Genomic DNA, 22,789 nt, shown 5'->3' with positions numbered 1-22,789 from the left:
TGACGTCACATATAAAGAACACATCTTTTTGCATATCATTGAAAAGGAAAGGTAAATCTTGTTTACATGTAGAATAAAATCATGAGTGATGAATCTGAAAACGCATCACACGGTATAGCTCACTCATATAAACCTTGAAACCAAATTTCAGAAATCCTTGTAATGTAGTACCTGAGGAAAATGGAACGAAAAATATTCATGGGACGGACTGAGAGATTTAAAACAGTATACCCCCACTTTTTTAAAGCGGGGGTACAATTACTGAACATGCTGAATAAATGGAAGCTGTTTTATAAAAATGTTGAAGGTTTGAACATTTTTTTTATGTTTTTTAGCATACATTGGTTTATACTTTATAGAAGAGAGGCGAAAGATACCAGAGGGACATACAAACTCATAAGTCAAAAATAAACTGACAACGCCATGGCTAAAAAAAAAACCAACAAACAAACAATAGTACACAAAACAAAACATAGAAAACTAAAGACTGAGCCGTTGTCAAATGATAATTTTTTTATATTTCATTAAAAAAGATTAAATGCAGAATTTAAGACTCACCTTGCCCAAAAATGGTGAGTCCCTGGCCCACCATTAAATGTCTTTTGTCATGTTTAATAGTGAGAAATTCAGAGCAAAAAAAAAATAAAAAATTTAAACATAGGCTTACCTGGGCCCTCCCCCTCCTCCTCTACGGGGTGGAGCATCTGGAGGTTTGTCTGCCAGACGGATATCATATCCGTACATAGTGATAAGTTCTTCTCTGGACTTAGGTGCTTGCATGTAGTCTGCATACTTATCATGGTTCCATCGTCCTTCATCCTGCCATAACTTCTTTCTTGGACCTGTCGGACGCCTAACACAAAATAAAAGAGTACAAACATGGGTTGTCAACTCACAACTGGAAATAACTTTCAGCTGGAAGTATCACATGTATGAGAGTACAAGAGTACAATACTTTTCATAACCCTCTCATTGGAGATGTTATATTTCTCTTATAAAAAAGATGTACTTTATTCTATTCCCTAGCATCTTTAAAAAAAAAAGTTTCTCCCTCTTCCCATACAGTCAGGTGTACTACTTGTACAAGTAATTTTTATTTACTTGAAGAAGTAAATATTAATATACTTATATAAGTAAATTTGTTGGATACTTATACAAGTGTATTTTATTTACTTGTATAGGTAAATTATTTTTTGGCCTAATTATCTCCCTTAGACATTCAGATTTTTTTACTTATACAAGTAAAAAAGTCATCCCATCTTCTTTTCTTGAATTCTTAGAACTTCTTTGCTCTAAGAGAATTTTGAATTGTCTGTCCTTTGCAGATGTCTTTACTAATCATTTAAGTGTAATTTCATGGACACTGAAAATCTCATTTGTCAGTTATCTTCAGAACACTGCTCATTTACAAGCCCCCAAGGAGCAATTTTTGAAGGCCTTGCGCAAATACTTTAGATCTTTGCGCAATCAGTTTCTTTGTTGAATTAATGAGATGAAACATTGAACTCTTATCAAAAATTATGAGCTAACCTGAGAAAAATTGTTAAAGGCATTATTTTACATCTTAAAACTTGAGAATTTTAGTGGGATTGTAAAAAAAAATTACTTATACAAGTAAATTTTTGAGAAAATTAAGGGGAGATTATTCAAACATTATAATTAACTTATATAAGTATATTTTATTTACTTCTTCAAGTAAATAAAGATTACTTGTACAAGTAGTACCCCTGACTGCCATAATTTTTTTACTTGTTTTACCAATTTCCATACTAAGTACCCCAAACTCTTTGTTTGGTCAATTGTCTCAATTAAAAAATAGAAACATTTATATTTGTACGCAAATTTGTCTGCCATTACTCATGTTACTTAAAATCACACAAGTTCAAAAATTTGATGTCATTATCAAAATGTTGCTTGATGTCAGATGGTTATACAGAGACAGATATAGGGTCATCCAGGGCTTCCAAAACGGTCATATATTCCGGACTTGACCGAAACTTTCATCAAAAGACCGGCTGCTCTCAGCCTCAAACGGTCAAATAGAATTGGTGTGCCACATTTTGTTATTCAAGGCATTTTCATGAAACGGTCATTTCAATTTTTACCAACTATCGATCGATAAAAATGTCCGTTTGGGGCTTTGGGCATGTCCGTTTGGGCATTTTAGTTTATAATTGTGGCAATCTATTTCACAAAGATATTTCGGTCATAATTGGGTTTAATAAAACAGAAGCAGCATATTTCAGATACTTTGAAGTGTCTCAGTTAGTCTAATCCTCTGGGTGCATAAATGTAAGGCTTGGTCTTTAGCTTGTGTACATCAATAAAAAGTAGAAAAAACAAGTTTTCTTTTATTTAAATAACAACAAGCTGTCAAACAATTATCCCTTCAATAAGTTATATTGAAGCCATAAATCATTCACTGATTACAGGTTTGTTACCTTTGATGAGGTGTCCTTAGCTTATCTTTATCAATAGAATTAATGATGCATAACAATGTACATAAAGGTAATCCGGTAAACGAGGTCAAACATGTAAGCGTGTATGGAACAACATCCTATTTAATTACGCTTTATAGATATTATTTTAAATGAGCATTCAGTTTTAAAAGTATCCTGATATTTAAAAGTTATTCTTCAAATAAGGATATTTATAAATGAATAAGTATGATATATATATTTTATTTAACACTGTACATCGTGTTAAATACTGGGGTACTCTCAAGGGGAAAATTTACTAAAATATATAGGAAAAACCAATGGACAAATTTCAGTCAATAAATGATTTAACTAAGTTAAATGGTGCCGTGATCACTTCTAAATTATATCAAGAGAACAATGCCTGCTCCGAATTTATTCAGACAATTTCCGATGTTATAGAGAAAGAGGTGATGTCCGACGTAAAGTTAAGTCCCGCCGTGGGAATTATGATCGACTAAGGTGTAGTCTAGGTATTGACGCTTTAGATCAACTTATGAGGATAAGCTTAGTAGGTGTAGATGTTAAAGACTTTGACCCTGTTCCTGCTATCCGCAAATGGCAATCCGTTCGTAACCGCCATGTTTATCAGAACAATGCATTTAGCAAGCTCATGAATGTAAAATCTTTAATTAGACTAAATGAACTCTAATCTTGTGCTGTGATCTGTGCTTCTTTTCAATGTGCTCATTGTAATATTTATTGCGTGTGTTTGTCAGCATTGTGCTCTTCTGACATTTTATTGTTGTTATATGCTTACATAAAATATCATGTTGTTATTCATTAAATTATTTATCAACTGAGTATGTTTTTATTTATTCCTTATTTTCTAAATCAGGTTGGGAAATTGTACAAAGAAAAATGTTATCACTGTTCAGTAGATTTTACACGGTTTAAAACAATATCCTTCATCGGGCCTCCTCAATGTTATCTATAAATACCGCATCAGTTGAAAAAGTCACGTGGTCAGGTAATCAATACACAAAAAGAAAAGTATCACGTGTATTGATGATCAAGTTGTACTGCAATTAAAGCCAACATCAACAGTTTCAAATAAGATGGCCTTAATTTACAAAGTGTTAAGTACTCACAGAGAGAAGATAGATTATATAAACAGAAACAAAAACATGAGAACAGTCAGGTACTGAAGCTGATTGATGCAATGATGGTTACTGTATTACGATACACAGAAAAATGACACAATACCGAGGATAATATTTTATTTATTTTTAGAATGAAGAAAACAAAACAGTTATAAATAATTTTATTGCATATATCACAACTAATTATTTAGACACATATATCAATTTATGCATCCTCTCAGTTACATTTAAGTATCCAGCTGATCATTGACCGTCAAAAATATTTCTTTGAAAAATGTCCGGCTGTCGTCAGGAAATTTTGGAAGCCCTGGGGTCATCTGAAGTCAAAATTCAGCTAAATACCAAATATGTAAATATGTCTTTACTGTTGGTGCATCAACATAAAGTCTCTGATTGATCAATTTATGTTCCTGCATAGTAGAACACAACTTTTGTAATATTTATAAAGTAAAGTTTGATGGTTCAAAGAATATAGGAAACCTACTTATAAAGTGCCACGTTTTTCCATAAAATTGCTGGTAATATTTATTCAAAATTTTCTAGGAAAAAAAATTTGTCAATCATAGCTGTTTCCGAGCATACCACTCCATTTTCATTTTCATTGTATAAATTAAAACACATTCCTATATCAACCACTGCCCTCAGCGAGATAATGACTATGATGAAATTAGTTTCAAGTAGTGCTTGAGAAAATTTTAATTAGGGCTGTTAAAGTATTAAACACATGATGGAAATGGGAGGCACTTTTTTTTTAGACTCCAAGCACCAAAAATATAATATTCTCCCCTTAATCTTCTCCAAAAAAATTTACTTAACCAAGTAATTTTTTTTACAACTCCTTAAATTTAAAGTTTTGGTAGGTCAAAACGTGCCTATAATATTTTTTTCTGGTTTACTAATATTTTTTTAATTAGAGTTCTTTCTTTTATCTCAAGAACTAAACATAGAAATCTACTGCACACAGATTTAAGTAACTGTGCAAGGCCTTTAAAAATTGCTCTCGGGAAGCTTGTAATTGAGCAGTGTTTTAAAGACAACAGAAAAAGGAGATTTTCATTGTCCAAGAAATTATACATTTATGCATTGTAAAGACAACTATTAATGACTGACAATTAAACACTCCTTTACAACAATGTAGTCAAAAGAAATTCAAGAAAAGAAGGAAATATGACATTTTTACTTATATAAGTAAAAAAACTAGAGGCTCTAAAGAGCCTGTGTCGCTCACCTTGGTCTATTTGCATATTCAATAAAGGATACTCTCCAACATTGTAAACAATAATAGAATTCATGACAAAAATCTCTGTTTTGTTGATCTTGTAGTGCTGATCATTTATTCTGTTTAGTTTCTCTCTATCTTCTTTAGTTTTTGCTCAAAACAGAAAAGAGGGTAAAAAAATCCTCATTTAAAGGCACGCAATAACTCCTATAAAGAGTGACAATCTACTATCAAACTATATCACCAAATTTGACTTGTTAGTATATCTTACCTTGCTGATCACGCTTGTGATTTAAAGTGTCTATTTATCTATTGTGAATTTTATCATATAAGGCAAAACGCAAAAAAAAATGGTGAATATCGTCATTAAAGGGCAATAACTCCAATAAGGAGTTGTCAGACGATTTCCTCCATTAATTGTAGATCTTGTCTTGCTGATCATTTCTGCTAATTTAAGTTTCTATCTATCTATTATAATTTCTAAGATATAAGGCAAAAATGCAAAAGATTTGTAAAAATAGTCATCAAAGGGCAATAACTTTAATAAGGAGTCGTCTGACGACTTTAACAATGGATAGACTTATTTGTAGAACTTGTCTTGCTGATCATTTTTGCATTTTAAAGTTTCTCTCTATCTATTATAAGTTTCAAGATAAAAGGCAATAATGAAAAAAAAAAGTAAAATTTGTCATTTAAGGGCAGTAACTCCTATAAGAAGTCGTCTGACAGTTTTGATGTATATAGACAATTGGTAGAGATCAACATTCTGAACATTTCATCCCGGTCAGATTTTCTCTAGTTAAATCGATTTTCAAAATTATAGACAAAACTTGCATTTTACCCCTATGTTCTATTTTTAGCCATGTCAGCCATCTTGGTTGGCAGGCAGGGTCATCAGATACAATTTTTAAACTAAATACCCCAATGATGATTGTGGCCAAGTTTGGTTAAATTTGGCCCAGTAGTTTCAGAGAAGAAGATTTTTGTAAAAGTTAACAGATGACGACGGATGCCAAGTGATGAGAAAAGCTCATTTGTCCCTTTGGGCTAGATGAGCTAAAAAATGGATGTAAAAGGGAAATAAATAGACCTTCGAAATAATTCACCTGTACAAGTCAATAACAAATATTTGTATAAGTATTACCCCTAACTCTCCTACAAAAGCCCAAGGAAAATGCAACCACCCACAATTAATTAATTTGAGTGTGTCCCATCCCCCCACCACATTAAGTTTTGGAACAGCCCTATTTAATTGTAAGAAAGTTGTTCCAAAAGATATATATATATAGAAAATACATAGCATGGGCACAAAAAGAGAAATGTTTTCTGTTGTAACCCTGTCTTTCATGTCTATAGCTATTATCAACAGAATAAGCATAGACAAACATGAAAGTGATCATAAGGAAGTCCTGCCAACAACAAAGTAATCAAAGATAATTCTGCAACTTTTACGCTACATGTATTTACCTTGAAAACAGATAAAATGGATTTTGTTTTTAGAATGTAGCCTGTCTATTGATCAGGAAACACAAAAGATTAAACCCCAAACAGATATCTTGATACTGACTAGTGGTGTACTACTTATACTTCCAATCAAAGGGAGATAAATGCAGAATCATTGAAGCTCCTAATGTGGGTTACAGGCTTTCTGAAAAATTTCATTGGACTTCCATCCCCTGAAAATTCCTGAGTACGAATATTACATTTATACCCTCTTAGATTAAGAAGACGCAGACTAAATGAATGTGCTCTGTTAAGAAATAACCACTCACTTATCTTCTTCAAGACCCTCTTGACCATCTTCTCCTAGTCTGAGATCATGTTCGTAAAAAGCACCCTGCCGTGGAATGAAAGCTGGATTCTTTCTGTCTTCATCATCATCTAATTTCGATTTGTCGGGTTGCTCCTAAATTGTAAATTTAAATAACAGCTTAAAATATGCAAATTTAGATAACAGCTTAAAAATGAAAATTTTGTAGAACTTTTAATTTATTCATCAGCAGAGTTTATAATAAAACAGATAAAGTTTTAAACTATGACAGGATAAAATTGAATTATGTCTTTTCAAAAATTATAGGGTATGGTGTCATCCTGGTTTGCCCACTTTTAATTACATGCATATGTAAGCACAGGGTGGATTGTTGTTTTAACAATTATAGTTTATTTCTGAATTATAGTCATATTTTGTACCTTTTATTTTACCTGTAAAATGTGATCAAATACTATATTCTGCTATCAAATCAATGAAAATGTTCAAAAGTTTTAATATAGTTTTTATCAGGAAAATGTATTGAATTTGACAATAAATTCTAACAAATAGAATAAAAATGCAACTGTTCAGTAGCCAAGCTTTACAAATGAAATATTTGAACAGTGATCTGCATTCAAGCTAGCATTTCTTCTTTTAAAAAACCCAACAGATTGTTATTTTACCATAGTGCTCTATTTATTTCCTTATGCAATGCATTTATAAACTTGATTCATATATTAGGTGACGACCATTGGATATTGTAGGGGGGATTTTGAAAAAAAATAACTCAGCCTTGATAATAAGAAAAAAATAATGGTTTGTCCTGTAGTAGTTTGAAAATAAATAAACTGACTTAAAATGTATTGAAAATAAATAACTCGGTAGGTCTTTTAAGCCATTCTTCCAAAATTCGTCTTTTTTTATTTTTTTTAGGAGTTTTATAAATCTTTAAATAATATAATTATTGTTTATGACGTCTTTACACTAAATCCATTGGATGTTGGATGTGTACGGATTGATAATTTAGTCTTAGATGCATGATTTTTTTTATTAGTTGTTAGTGTCAGTAACTGTGAGTACTCTCAGATCTGTACTTAGTGTCTTTTTGTTGTTTGAATGTACAAGTACCCGGTCACGTCCACTTGTATTTGTATTATTTGTATTTGTATTCATTTGATGAGTTAAGCCTCTTTCAACTAAATTTATAGTTCGTTCTTATGTTGTACTGTTACACCACTGTCTCATGTTAGGGGGAGGATTGGCTCCCGCTAACATGTTTAACCCCGCCACATTCTATATGTATGTGCCTGTCCCAAGTCAGGAGCCTGTAATTCAGTGGTTGTAGTTTGTTTATGTGTTACATATTTGTTTTTCGTTCATTTTTTGTACATAAATTAGGCCGTTAGTTTTCTCGTTTGAATTGTTTTACATTGTCATTTCAGGACCTTTTATAGCTGACTGTGCGGTATGGGCTTTGCTCATTGTTGAAGGCCGTACGGTGACCTATAGTTGTTAATTTCTGTGCCATTTGGTCTCTTGTGGAGAGTTGTCTTATTGGCAATCATACCACATCTTCTTTTTTATAATGTATAAATATTAATTTACTTGAATTCAATGTCTGAAAATGTGTTTCATTTAACTTAGGTATATTGTCTCAGAACATTTACTTTATTCTCTTAGTGTTGCTTTCCATTTGTAATTTAGTAAAAAAAAAATTTAACTTGACTATTATTTTTTTTAAGGATTTTTTATCTAAAAAAAATAGCAGCCACATCCATAAAACTATATGTGAACTACATGTTTTTGCTTTATCCTACGTATTGGTCTTTTGATGTCCCTAAAAACTAAAAGTCTTACACTGAAACTATATATTTTGCCTCGAGACCAAAATATTGTCAAAAAATAATTAAAACAGAACTTGCATTTTTGATCAAGAAGATATGATTTATTTATAATTTATCTATACATTTATGAAAATGGAATTACCAAATAAAAAATACCCGAATATATATAGATAAACTATATACCTAAGTTGGAATAGACTATATAATTGTATGCTCATTAACCTTTTGTCTTTTTTGTTTTCTTTACTAAAATATAATTGGTGTAATTAAAAGTGGGCAAACCAGGAGTAAACCAGTTTTTTTCATCATACCAGTAATCTTTAATAAAAATATAATTTGAACGTATTATTTGGTCAATCAAATAATAATGTCTACTAACAGTACACCTGTGATTATTCTGGAATGAGAAAAGAAAAAACTGAAATGTTTAAAGTTGGAGAAAAACTATTGGCCATTAAATCTTTCAGAATTTACTACTAAATAGGAAATTTGAAATGGATCCAATTGAATGCTTTTTTGCCTCTTCCCTTTCTAAATCTTTCTAATTGATTGATTGGTTGTTGGTTGCTTAACATGCCCTACTAATTGACTAAATACCTTTTTTTTTGTCAATCAATTCTCAACTATCACGACTATCATGACTGTGTGTCAAGGAAAAATTGATCTATTCAGTGAAAGTGAGGTGATGTTCATCAACATGACAATGTTTTCAAGTGTTAAACAAACTGATTTTTTAACTCAAGTTTATAAACAGAACAAAACATTTTTTTACAAATCAAACTTATAGAGGCTGTTCCAGGAAAAAATGCATGGAAAGGGGGTTGGAAGACAGTTTAAATTTTATGAAATGCATAACATTATAGTTGATTATTTCTAATAAATGATTAGGCTACACGTATCTCTCTAAATTATCACCACCAATCAAATTTTAGTAGAAGTGCCTTCCGACCAAATTCAACCAGAATTAATTCTGAATTAGCTGCAGAACTGTATCTCCTATGGTTCTTCTGATATTGGTAAGCAATTGCAAATTGTCAAAAAATATCACAGGACCATAAGAGATTTGGTTCCACAGCTAATTCTGGAACAGCCCTAAACAGAGCAAAATTATCAAATAGGAGGCAGTAATAATACTGTCTATGACATAGAGACAATGTTGACAATAACAAAAATAATATACTGTATATTCCGAATTTATTTCTTGCATATACAGGGAATAAGTTTTAAGGCCATACGATACAATTTTGATCCCACCGTGATTTTTTTATGAACATTTGCATACAAGATATTTTTCACCCAGACACTCCAGATATGTAATTATACATATACCTTCATGTGCTGCTCTTAGAGATAAATGGGGTCTAAATTTCAGACTCAAGATTTCAATTTCCTGGAAATTTCTATACTTTAGATAGACAAACCTAACTTTTTTGTTTCAAAAGATAAACACAAGTAGATTTTTGTAAAAACCTTTGGAATAGCTTCTTTACATAACTATGCTCTAAATTTGTGTAGCAATTCTTGGACACAATTTATTTTTATTAAATTTTCATGATGTTAGGGAAAAAAACGTCATTTTTGCTGTATATTTATCTAATTATAAAACAATTCATCTGTGATTTTTTCATAAAAATTAGTACAAACAATCTTCATACATAATCAAATGACCGATAGCTGCTTAAATCCACATCATTTGAACTCTTGAGGATAGTTGTCTCATTGGCAATCATACCACATCTCCTTCATTGTCCTTATAATTATGATTTATTAAAGAATTTTTTGAAACAACAAACCTCTCCATCTCCACTTTGTCTTTCCTCACCCACTTCATCATAGTCTTCTATGATAACATCTTCATCTTCATATTCTTCTCCTTCTTCTTCTTCGTCGTCATCTTCCTCTTCTTCTGATTCCTCTTCTTCTTCATCATCTTCTTCTTCCTACATAGTTTTAAATATGAAACTTTATTTTGCACTAAAGGAATTAAACACATAATTTTATATTGGTGTAGGCCTCTACAATAACTTTTTTTTCAACTTGTCCAGTAGGACAAGTACAACCCAAAACTTACTTGTCCGAATGAAATTGGAACTTGTCCAAAACAAATCTTAATAATAACCTTTTTTGCCTAATAAGTTGATCCAAGGAACAAAATGAATTAAAACAACAGAACAGAATTTGATTTATATCTTTTGAAATACTTTTCAAAAATATGAGTCGAGAACAACTGAATCTAGTCATGTCATAGGGCTTAGGTTCTAGTTTTCATCAATGCCAAAGTCTCATCAGACTCTGCACATGAGGCACCGTCTGATAGGCCTGTCAATGTACACTCATTGGATTTGTATCCTGGTTGTTTAAGTTGAAAAAAGATTATTCAAATGCAATCAATAAAAAAAAGAAGATGATGTATGATTTCCAATGAGACAACTCTCTGCAAGAGACCAAATGACACAGAAATTAACAACTATAGGTCACTGTATTGCAAGTATTGTTTCTTTCTACATATGATCAAATATGATTTTGTGAATTTTATGGTAAATAATTTCTTCTTTTTTATTTAAAAAATATTTTTGTTAAAAAAATTACCGGTATGGTATTTATTATAAAGCAACAGAATAAGGTAGGAAAAGGAGGTACTGATTTGTCTTGGTCCCGAAATGTCTCCTGCGTTTCCAAACTGTCTATTAATCATGTCTATTAAATATGTCTCCTACGGTGCCAAACTGTCTATTAAACTTAGGAGCCAATTGTTTCGGAGCTGGTGAAGAACTGTCTTGTAAAGTTACCTTTTCTACAAAGCGCATCGCTGATTCGGATCAGTAAAACTGGTTTCCGAAAATAGTATGCCTTTTACCTATTAAAAAGTACCTGACAAAGATCCAGTTTAAAATTATCGGTTTGCAAGTAAACATGTCAAATTAATACTTGTTTTTATCTTCTTTTCTTGTTTTTTGTTTATAATTACTTTGTTCATCAAAGTTGGATTAAATTTATTTTCTGCAGAATAATTTTACTTGTCCAGTCGGACAAGCTTGATCTAGCTTTTACTTGTCCGACCTTTTTTTCCTCTGGTACCGGACAATCGGACAAGCGTTATTGTCGAGGCCTGCGGTGGAGTTTTAAATACTGTTGATTCTGTAAATCATGATTGGTACCAATATCATGGATTGAGGGGGAAATGTTTTTTTTTCCTGGATATTTGATTGCATGGTTTATTTTCAAAGTCTGCATAATTTTTTTTAAACGTGTACTTCTTTGAACATGTTGAATATTAAAATTCATGGTTCACCTGTAACTACTAAATCGAAGAATATTGGTATCCTACGAATAATAATGAATACACAGTACAATGTACCGGTACCACACTTTTGACGATACATGAAATTGCACTGTGATGGACATATAGGTCATGCCAACCTAATATTGGAATTATATTTCTTTTTTTCTGACAGTAAATCATGTAAATTGACAAGTTCTCTCCATACAATATAATATCAGTATATATTTTTGTTTTAATAGAAGTCGCCTATTGTATTGCAGAATTTGTGACTAAACCAAATATAAACCTATTGCTGTTCGGTGTGAGCCAAGGCTCCGTGTTGAAGACCGTACTTTGACTTTTAATGGTTTACTTTTATAAATTTTGACTTGGATGGAGAGTTGTCTCATTGGCACTCATACCACATCTTCTTATATCTAGTCTTGACGTTGCATCAAATATTATCTATTTCTTCTTCAAGTTCACTCACATTTCATACCCTATGAACTGATCATGTACTATTAAACTTTTCTTGTCCTGAATATGTATGAAATATTTGTTGCTGGATCTTAAATACATGCCATAAGACACCAATTGTCAATTGCTTCTGTAGAGATGGTTTCTCTTAAGTCATAATTCATATCTAAGAGAAAATGGGTCATAAACTTAACATTCGACTTTGAAATCATACATGTATCTAATGATGGGAGCAACTAAGATTATCCAATGAACTCATTACAAAAAATAATCCTATCAATATCCCAGGACCCTGCCTAGCTAGCATGTCAAACAACATATTGTTATGAGGATTAAAATGTTACTTTATAGTGATGACAGTTTTCTTAATTTTAAATTTCACATTATAGATGAGGCACATCAGTCATCAGAAAATCTGACATCAATGTCACAGTCATGTGACAGTGAGATATGTGAGACAACCTATATAAATAAAATCACAGTTTTCTTAATTATAAATTTCACATTATTGCTGAAGCACATCAGAAAATCTGACATCATTGTCACAGTGAGATATGTGAGACAACCTATGTCTCCTGATATCAACAGATTAATAGTGTTGCGGCTTTTCCTATTGCAAGATTTTCAGACACAGGTTAGTTGGAGGGTTTGGCACCCCAAAACATGTTCATGATGTTCAACCTGCCACATTCTGTATGTGCATGTCCCAAGTCAGGAGTCTGCAATTGAGTTGTTTGTTACTGTATATCATATTTGTTTTTAGTTTATGCATACATATGTAAATCAGACCATTACTTTTCTTGTTTGAATTGTGTTCCATTTGTCAAGCCTTTAACATGTTTAATAGCTTAGTATGGTTTTTGTTCATTGTTGAAGGCTGGATGGTGAAGTATAGTTGCTAACTTCTACATCATTTGGTCTCTGGTGGAGAACTGTCTCATTGGCAATCATACCACATCTTCTTTTTTTATATTAATATCATTATTGAAAGTTTAAATGATTAAACTGTGTATGTTGTGATGGAATATTATGTATACAACAAGTTTTTGTTACAGGAAAAAAATCATAATGATTTAAAAAAACTTCTTTGGTCATCTTTAAGTTTCCTGGAACATGTACAATGATATAAAACCCCCATGGTAAGAATTCTAAAATCAGTAGTGTCAATACTTTGTCTCTAATTGAGATATCGATAGGATAATTCATATACCAAACAACCTACCTCAAACTTTTTTTTGGTGAGGTATAAACTAGATAAATGACAATACAACATGTTTAAAACAAACCTCTTCCTCTCCATTGTCTTCATTAGCACTCTCATAATCTGATACATCTAGGTCTGTAAACATAAACAAAAGTGTCAAATTCTTCCTTACTAGGTCAAATGCTTTTTTCTACACATATAATTCTGCAGTCTTGAGTGTGGGTCTCATTGGGGTCTAAGCGTGACACAGGATTGTGGACTTTTTGTAAGCGTGACACATGAAAGTCAAATTATTGTGCCGTGAAAACGGGAAATGAAGTCTAGCGGGATACGGGAAATTACAAAAAAATGAGAATTGCTTATGTACATAGTGTAAGCGGGATACGGGAATCTGACAGAACTGTAAGCGGAATCCGGGATGAGAACCCCCAATGAGACCCCCTTGAGTGATGGATAGGTAGTCAATTTTCAATTAACTTTATACATTGTTATATGCCCAAAAACAAAGCTAAGCATGCAAAAAGAAACTTTTTTAAATACACAATGAAATAAGGAGTAAATGTAAGCTTAAGAATTTTTTAACTTTTTTTAAATGGTTTGTTTTTCCCGCTTCGTAAAATGTAATGGTTTATCTTAGATATTTTACAATTATAAAACATGATAGTTGTCTCATTGGCAATCTCCTTTTAATTTTATATTATAATGAAGTTTAATTGATATAGTTCTGAAACTTAAAATCTATGTACAGATTCATATGTTTCATATTAAAACAGAGTGAGCAAGAAACTAGAGGCTCCTGAGAGCCTCTGTCGCTCACCTGTATATACTGTGGTTTTGGAAATCATGTAAAATAAGGTTAAAATCATAATAAATAGCATTAGATACCCCAATAATGATTGAGACCAAGTTTGGTTTCAATTTGGCCCAGTAGTTAAATTAAAAGCAGGTCATCTCATTGCAGTCTTACAATAGTTACTGAGACCCCTTATCATTATTTAAATTAGTTTTCAAGTTGTGACCATTTGAAATTGTTCTTTTACAATTTTCCCATAGACTTCTATACTAAACCCCTATGTTCTATTTTTAGCCATGGTGGCCATGTTGGTTGGATGGCAGGGTCATCAGATACATATCTAAATCAAGATACCCTATTGAAAATTGTGGCTAAGTTTAATTCTATTTTGTCCCAGTAGATTAAGTTCAGAAGATTTTTGTAAAAGATTACAAAACTTTACGAAAGAATGTGAAAAATTGACTATAAACATGATAAAGGGCAATAACTCCTAAAGGGGGTCAATTGATAATTTTGGTCATGTTTATTTATTTGCAGAGCTTACTCTGCTGAACATTTTTGCTGTTAACAGTTTATCTCTATCTATTATAATATTCAAGATAATAACCAAAAACTGCAAAATTTCCTTTAAATTACCAATTCAGGGGCAGTAACCCAACAACAGGTTGTCTGATGCATCCGAAAATTTAAGAGCAGATAGATCTTGACCTGATGAACCTTTATACCCCTGTCAAATTTGCTCTAAATGCTTTAGTTTCAGAGATATAAGCCAAAAAATGCATTTTACCCCAATGTTCTATTTTTAGCCATGGTGGCCATCTTGGTTGATGGGGGGGGGGGGGGTCATAGGATATATTTTTTTAACTATATATCCTAAGGATGTTTTAGGCCAAGTTTGGTTTTATTTGGCCCAGTAGTATCAGAGGAGAAGATTTTTGTAAAAGTTAACGGACAACAAAGACGGATGCCAAGTGATGAGAAAAGTTCACTTGGCCCTTTTCATGCTTTTGGGCCAGGTGAGCTAAAAAATCCGGAGAGATACCACCTTTCATTTTCCTAGAAAAAGCTGCATTTTTATCAAACATATTTGCATATATTTGTGATCTTCACATGGGAATGGGCTCATTCTTTATGTGCCTGTCCCAAGTCAGGAGCGTGTAGTTCAGTGGTTGTCGTTGGTTTATGTTTGCCCTATTTGTTTTTCGTAAACTGTTTTGTTATAAATTAGGCCGTTAGTTTTCTTAATTGAATTGTTTCATATTTTTTATGTCAGGGCCTTTTATACATATTTGTAGCTGACCATACAGATGGGTTTTTCTCATTGTTGAAGGCCGTACAGTTGCCTATAATTGCTTACATCCACTTCATTTGAACTTTGGTGGATAGTCTTCTCATTGGCATTCATATCACATCTTATTTTTATCATATTCCTGGTCAATGTTTCATATCTCCAGAGCAGCCAGGTGATTGGTGCATAGTTTACGGACAGGGAATATGAGCCCATATATCATGTGAAGCCTGAATAACAATTATATTATACTGACTGTAGTGTCCTCATTACAACATTAATTACAATTATATACATGGGCTCATATACCTGTCAAGGTAAACAATCAAACTGCAGGATTAGCTGGGCTATAACACACCAATATAATACAACATTGTATAAGATTATTCTCTCCAGTGACATGCTCGTAATCCATATAGTTAGTGTTTTTGTTTTGTTTTATTCGCCAGTATATTTATATACATGTGTATGCAGTTCTTTTTTAATAAATACAATGTGTGTATATATGTTGTATGTTTTAATCCACTCAATCATTGAAATCATGATTAGTATGCTTTGTCTTGTAGCACTAATTAAATTACAATTCTTCTGCTCTAATGAGTGCACTTTCATGGACTTTGATTTATAGTTCATTAAATTATTGTACAGACTTTTTTCATATTACAGACTTTTGACTCCCCATTATATAATTTTTTCGACAGGTTACCTACTCTGCAGTAGGACATCCTGGTACTTGGTCAAGAAAAAGCAACGTAATGAAGTAAAATCAAGCTTTCAATTGGTACCATTTTTGGTGAAAATTAAGTGTTTTATGTTTTATGTACATGACAAAATCTTCGGAAAACAGAAAACTTTCCCCTCAAATTGCACCGATCATATGTTTGATTTTACTTCTTTTAGTTGCTCTCACTTGATCCAATATCAGGATGTCCTACCACAGAGGAGGTAACCTGTCGAAAAATATATAATCCGGAGTCAAAAGTCGGTAATATGAAAATAGTCTATTGACATGATTGAATTGTATTGTCAGGCTTTGGTTGTGTGGTCATGATTGTTAGGCTAATGCTTCTCTGCATTCTGACCTGAACTGTTAATAACCTTTGCACTTTTAACTTTCCTGTTTTTTGTTCCTAAAACTTACCAGCTTCTTTAGTTTCACCTTCACTTTCCTGTCAAGAAAATATAACAAAGAAATTAAGAATTTAAATAGTGATTGAAATTCAAAACGTTTACTAATCATACAGATCAAATAATATTGAAAAATTTTGATCACCTTAAATGACACAATTGGATCAAACTAATATTATGACAAAAAATTATGTGTTTACTGTTACCCAACCAACCCCATTACTTATCTGACACCAATCATGCCAATATGAACCATATTTTTCAATTTTTGGATAATTAATATTCTAGTAAACTTTTATGGGCAAATTAGGTATGAACAAGAATGTGCCCATAGTACACGGATGCCCCACTCGCACTATCATTTTCTATGTTCAGTGGACCGTGAAATTGGGGTCAAAACTCTAATTTGGCATTAAAATTAGAAAGATCACATCATAGGGAACATGTGTACTAAGTTTCAAGTTGATTGGTCTTCAACTTCATCAAAAACTACCTTGACCAAAAACTTTAACCTGAAGCAGGAAAGATGGACAAACAGACGGACAAACGAACGGACGCACAGACCAAAAAACATAATGCCCCTCTACTATCGTAGGTGGGTCATAAAAAAGCAAAATCTATCTGAGAATTGTTGTGTGTGATAAAGCCTGGTAATACAGTTGCTCCTGCACTCTCATAATCTTAAGTTCCTTGTGAACAATAATTTTGTAGTCTCATCTGGGTGCTTGGTATATAAATTGGTGTGCATGGCCATTAAAATGACTCATGTTTTGATAACTTTTGACTTAATAGGCCAGTAAATGTTACAAATACAATGATCTGTTTGAGTTGAAATTGAGGTTATGAAAACGAAAGGTACTTCTTACAAATATGTTAAACCTTTTTTGACTTGTGGAAGGATAAACATGTTAAGACTTTTTTTTTGTCTGAGCTCCATGAGCTCTGACTGTTAAAAATGACCTAATGACACCTTTCATCTTGAATTCAAATAGATTTCAAGCTATCCCCATAAACATGCAGTCAGTAGATTAAAATTTGCAAAACTGTCCAATATTGTTCACTGGATATGATTATTTACATTTGTACTGGTAAATGTGGTTCAAAAAAATCAGTGACATAAATATTATTCGAATAAAAGAACAGCGTTCCAATGTCCCCAGTGTTGAACATACATGTGTTTTATCTATTCAATGGTAATAACTATTCAAAACTTTTTACAAAATATATCTTAGAGAAATGAAGGCTTGAGAGAAATACAATCAGTTAGGATTCTACTTCGTCAAAATTATCTCCTCATTACGCCAGTTCATTTTTACAATCGTAAAAATGGAAGCCATTGTAGAGATGACGCGCTTCCAATTTAGCTCTTGAAAACCGATAAATTTATCCACATAGCACCATTACGATCCTTATATGCCAAGTGTATTTTAAAAGACAAATGTATCTACTAGCTAATGAGCATCAGTTAATGTACATTTAACTTGTCTGCATTCAGTCAACTTAAAACTATTGTTGGATCGGTTGTCAGGTGGAATTTTCGGAAATTCATAAACATTTAAAAAAATTCTAATTAAATATTTCGTGGAAGGGCAGACTAAAAATTTTCAGTGGTTGAAGACTATAAACCCTAATTATCACAAACAAAAAATGAAGTTTTTTCGAAGATATGCATTTTTAAGATCCAACTTAAAAGTCAGTCGTCAAGTACTTTTAGTAAAAATTTGCTATTCGAACACACCTACTCTGCTTTTGTGATTCATTAAAAAGGTATTTCACTTGACCCATACATGTATATTTAATTTTTTAGTACTGTTAACTTTCGATGTTATAAAGTCAACCTGTAGCCTTGATATATAAAACTAATAGAATCTGAAGCGAAGATGATGTATCAAATACTCTTGCTTTATCATATTTATACGTTTTCAATAGAAAATATTTAACTCAAACACGCCCTAACATAAAAAAGTGCACTCGATTTTATCTTTTCGATGCAATTGTTACCCATTTTTTAAAATTTTTTCTTGAGTTAAACAATAGAAGGGCAGAAACGAAAATTAAGGAACAAATATATTGATATGTTCTCCGTCCGTGGTAAAAAAAAATATAAAAAAAATCGGAGGTTATGCATTTTTTAGATCCAACTGAATAGACACCCATGTCGTCGACTTGATATCTAATTGTTCTGCTAAATTATGTAATAGATAAATTGAAAACTTATGCAAATTGTGTTTTTATGATAAAATACTTCGTAATTTACATGATTTAGCCGAAAACTGTCATTTTATTTGTTTCTATTAACTTTTAAAAATTTTGTTACTAGAATAAACATTACTGTAAGCATTTATCGCCTTCTCTAACAAAGAGCTTCGATTCTTTTGTTATATTTCAACTGGGTTTCCGCCTGCAATGCCATTTCCAATCCTTTAAAAACATTTGATCAGCATTATTTTCGAACATTTACTAGACATTGCTTCTATAGACCTTTAATATAAATTTGATAAAAAAATCTGGCAAAAATTGTACACATGCGAGCGCTAACAATACAATTTTCCATATAATTAATATTTCTAAGGGGCATTACTCTTTTAAAAATAGTTGATCGGTACTGATTTTCAAATTGTCCGAGACATTGCTGATATAAATCTATGATATAAGTTTCATAAAAATCTTGCAAGAATTGTACATGAGAGTGCTAACAATGAAATTTTCCATACAATTAATATTTCCAAGGGGCAAAACTCTTTTTGAAATACTTGCTCGGCACTGATTGTGGAACTTGTCCGAGACATTGCTGATATAAACCTATGATATAAGTTTTATGAAAATCTGGCAAGAATTGTACGTGACAGCGCTAACAAACCTGGATGGATGGAATTTCTATGTCCCCCGCGACGTGTCCCGCAGGGGACAATAAAATTTCTAAATAGCATGGTTTTAATTACATTGTAGCTGCAGAACCATATCTCTTATGGTTCTTATGATATCTTTTTACAATTTGTGAAGTCTGCAAATTGTCAAAAAATATCATAAGGACCATAAGAGTTACAGTTCTGCAGCTACATTTTAATTTATCAGACTAGTGTCCTTCTGAAGCTCAGCATTTGTGATTTTATATTCTAATGCAATCTTTATGTAACAGTGTTTTCATTGACTAAAATTTACCATCAAATCCAAAATTGGCATGTCTTGAGCCACCATTTTAACATGTTTAAATTGTTGAAATCCACAAATGTTAGATTAATAGAAAATAGTCCAAATAAATCAACACCTTCTTCAAAACACTGTTTTAATGAGATATTATACATTTATTTCCCGTACCAGAGGGAGATATGAAGATTTGTTCACCCAAGAATATTCATATTTCACAAGGGCTCTGCCCGAGGGAAATATGATTTTTAGAGGGTGAGCAAATCTTCAATTCTCCCCAGGCAAAGGGAAATGAATGTTTTATTCCACTGCCTATGCTTTGTTTACTATCAATACATTAAATATTATTTTGCATACATTTTTTTTCTTATCCGCTTGTTTTTGTAAGTCAAACTAAACATGACATACCCATTGATAAACAGTAAGGATCAAAATTTAATTATAAGTCTTTTTGTTTTATCGTCTGAAATAAATTTGAACATGATAATGATTTTTGCTATCGCTATTTCAAGAAGAATAAGAAGTTCAAAACGTTATGTACATTAACCGCGCTTAACGTCGCACGAAGTAATCCAGACATTTCAGAGGGGAATATGATCCTCAGAATGGAATATGAAGATTTGTTCAATGACACGTGGGATAGTCTCAACCAATCAAATATTGATTAAACTATCAATATGTTTAAACAGTGGAATAATATACAAAACTGAATCATAAAAATAACCTTTGGTTTGAGCGTTTTCATTTGTATATCGTCATGTTTTGCTACAGAGGAGGGGCGACAGCCTTAGGTGCTGTGTGCAATTTTTTTTAGGTCATGTGGTACGATTTTAGCATCCCTCGGCAATCATGGCAATTTTGAATCTGGTAAAAGATCGATTTGTTCATGTTTTAATATCAAAGATACTCTCTTGCACTCGCAGAAAATATAGAAAGCTTTGAAATAAAGAGATTTATCAATGATAGAAGATCACGTTATATGAAATATTTTCATTATTTTTTTTACCTTTTAAAGTAAATTTTATCAATAAATAAATGCACTGTAATGGCGGGAATTTTTATTGGATCTCTGCGAAATCACAAGGCACAGATTTTTGTTAATTTAACAAATGTCAGAACGTGAAAATTATTCAAATTTATGCCAATTCAAGAACACTATTAGAACATTCTAAATCTTCTTAAGTCTCCAGCCGTTGCTTCGTAATAAGTCGCTAAAATATGACTTCCGGTAAGTAATATATCAAAAATATTTGTCAAATCTGCGACTTCATATGTTATTTTAGGCATATAAACTCATATGTATTTTAATTATTTTGAAAACAAAATGAAAATTTTGTCTTATGAATAACCATGATGAAAAAATATAGTTTTTTTCATTATTCAATCGTGTATTATTTGTGTATTGGATTGCTTAATTGCATTCTCTCTAGTGTTATCTCTGTTTTGTTACCTGACAAATGACGAAATAATGCAGTATTTAAAATTTAGTATTTTACAAAACTTTGTCCTGATTAAAAACTTTAAACCGACTGAATAAATTAAGATATGAGAATTCAGTGATTATCGATGTCGAAATTAGCCCTTGGTAATAAACAGTCAGTTTATTCCCAAGAAATAACTAACAAATTTGTTTATTATGTATGTACAAAGTATATGTATATTGTATATTACTTGTTTTTAAATGCTATGACATTTATACATGTACATGTTTATATATATACATGATAAATGCTCAAAAATCATTCATAAGTTTTGTAGAAACTTATTTCATCTTAAATATATACATTTTTACAAGCTCTAATATACTTTTTCTTTTTGTGATGCATAATTAGAATAGGAAAAACAGTACACATGTACTTGAACATGTTGAAGAGATGCCTCCATCAATTGGAATTTGATGGTCACCTCACCAGTAAAACTATCAGCAATTGCAACCATCATATCGCCAATTAATGACAGCAACTCTTCAACTACAGTACTGTTAATCCTTACTTATATCTAAAGTGTCATTTTTGGGGGACACTTTCTAACATGTTTCCTGTGTATATCATTTTTTGTACATGCACATGTTCATGATGTTTGAACTCTTGAATTCATGTTTGTTTGTAAACATTATAAATGATGTTCGATACGTTAACTTAAACCACGAAATTCATAGGGTGTGACGATTTTAGCACGATGCACACCATGTGTAAGACATAAAATTACATAAAAAGTATTCATAAAATGTGAAATGAACATTTAGTTCGATTCATAATTTAGCAAAACACAAACGGTTTTCATGAATGGACTTGTAAATCAATCAATTTTTCTGGTGACTACTAACACATTCTGACTGTCGAGGTTTACGAGGACTCTGGGTACTTCCCGTTTCTGTACTCTCTTCATCACTTTCGGCTTCTGAATGAGGCCTTCGCCTCCTGTCGGCCATTTTTTTTCAACTTCCCACATGAGATCTTGAGTAATCTCCCTTTGGCAAATAAATTAAAAGGGGGAGGTCAGGCATAAGATGAACCACGGTGGCTCACACATTGAAAATCAATTGATTAAAATCCTCAAGTTTCATATTTTATAGCTATTTTGAAGTTATCTCCCTCATTTCTTTCAAATATATGTTTTATTGCACCTTTTTAAGAACAAGGGTTTACAGTAGAATCCCAAGGGTGAGCTTCCTCATGGGGTTTTTGATTATAAATGTGATTACTTGGCCGTTTCAGAGACATATATACACATATGTGTATATATGTCTCTGGCCGTTTTTATAGTGATTATTTGATTAACAGACCAAATATTTCATGATTATTTGATTATTTGATAATCTACGACTGTATTTTTGATTATAAAATTTGATTATCTTGTTTTAAAAAAATAATTAATGATTATGTGATTATATTGATTATCATCACGGTGATTATTTGGACACCCCCATGAGGGTATGGGCCTCACTTGTCTGAAAAATGTTAATTTTAAACATGATATTTTATTTAGAAGACTGAAAAATATAGGTATATTCTTGTTAATAGATCTTAATAGTCATCATCCATTAAAATGGCGTTGCTATTGTCATCAGATAGACTAACGGCCTAATGTATAACAA

General features: G+C 31.9%; 1 protein-coding gene across 1 annotated transcript in view; it reads right to left on the bottom strand.

Moving 5' to 3' along the window:
- Positions 1-22,157, bottom strand: part of LOC127717778 (protein CASC3-like) — a 35,102-nt gene extending 12,945 nt beyond the window's left edge. The window contains exons 1-6 of the mRNA XM_052223612.1: positions 22,019-22,157; positions 16,559-16,586; positions 13,419-13,471; positions 10,187-10,333; positions 6,572-6,705; positions 668-853 (exon numbers count right to left, since the gene is read on the bottom strand). Coding sequence (XP_052079572.1) covers positions 668-853; positions 6,572-6,705; positions 10,187-10,333; positions 13,419-13,471; positions 16,559-16,586; positions 22,019-22,123 — 653 coding nt within the window. The 5' untranslated portion in view covers positions 22,124-22,157. The remainder of the gene's footprint in view (positions 1-667; positions 854-6,571; positions 6,706-10,186; positions 10,334-13,418; positions 13,472-16,558; positions 16,587-22,018) is intronic.
- Between the last annotated feature and the right edge of the window lie 632 nt (positions 22,158-22,789).

Source organism: Mytilus californianus, unplaced genomic scaffold (genome assembly GCF_021869535.1).
Source record: "Mytilus californianus isolate M0D057914Y unplaced genomic scaffold, xbMytCali1.0.p SCAF_10, whole genome shotgun sequence".
NCBI lineage: Eukaryota > Metazoa > Mollusca > Bivalvia > Mytilida > Mytilidae > Mytilus > Mytilus californianus.
The sequence above is the reverse complement of the archived record's forward strand: the minus strand, read 5'-3'. Positions and strand labels throughout refer to the sequence as shown.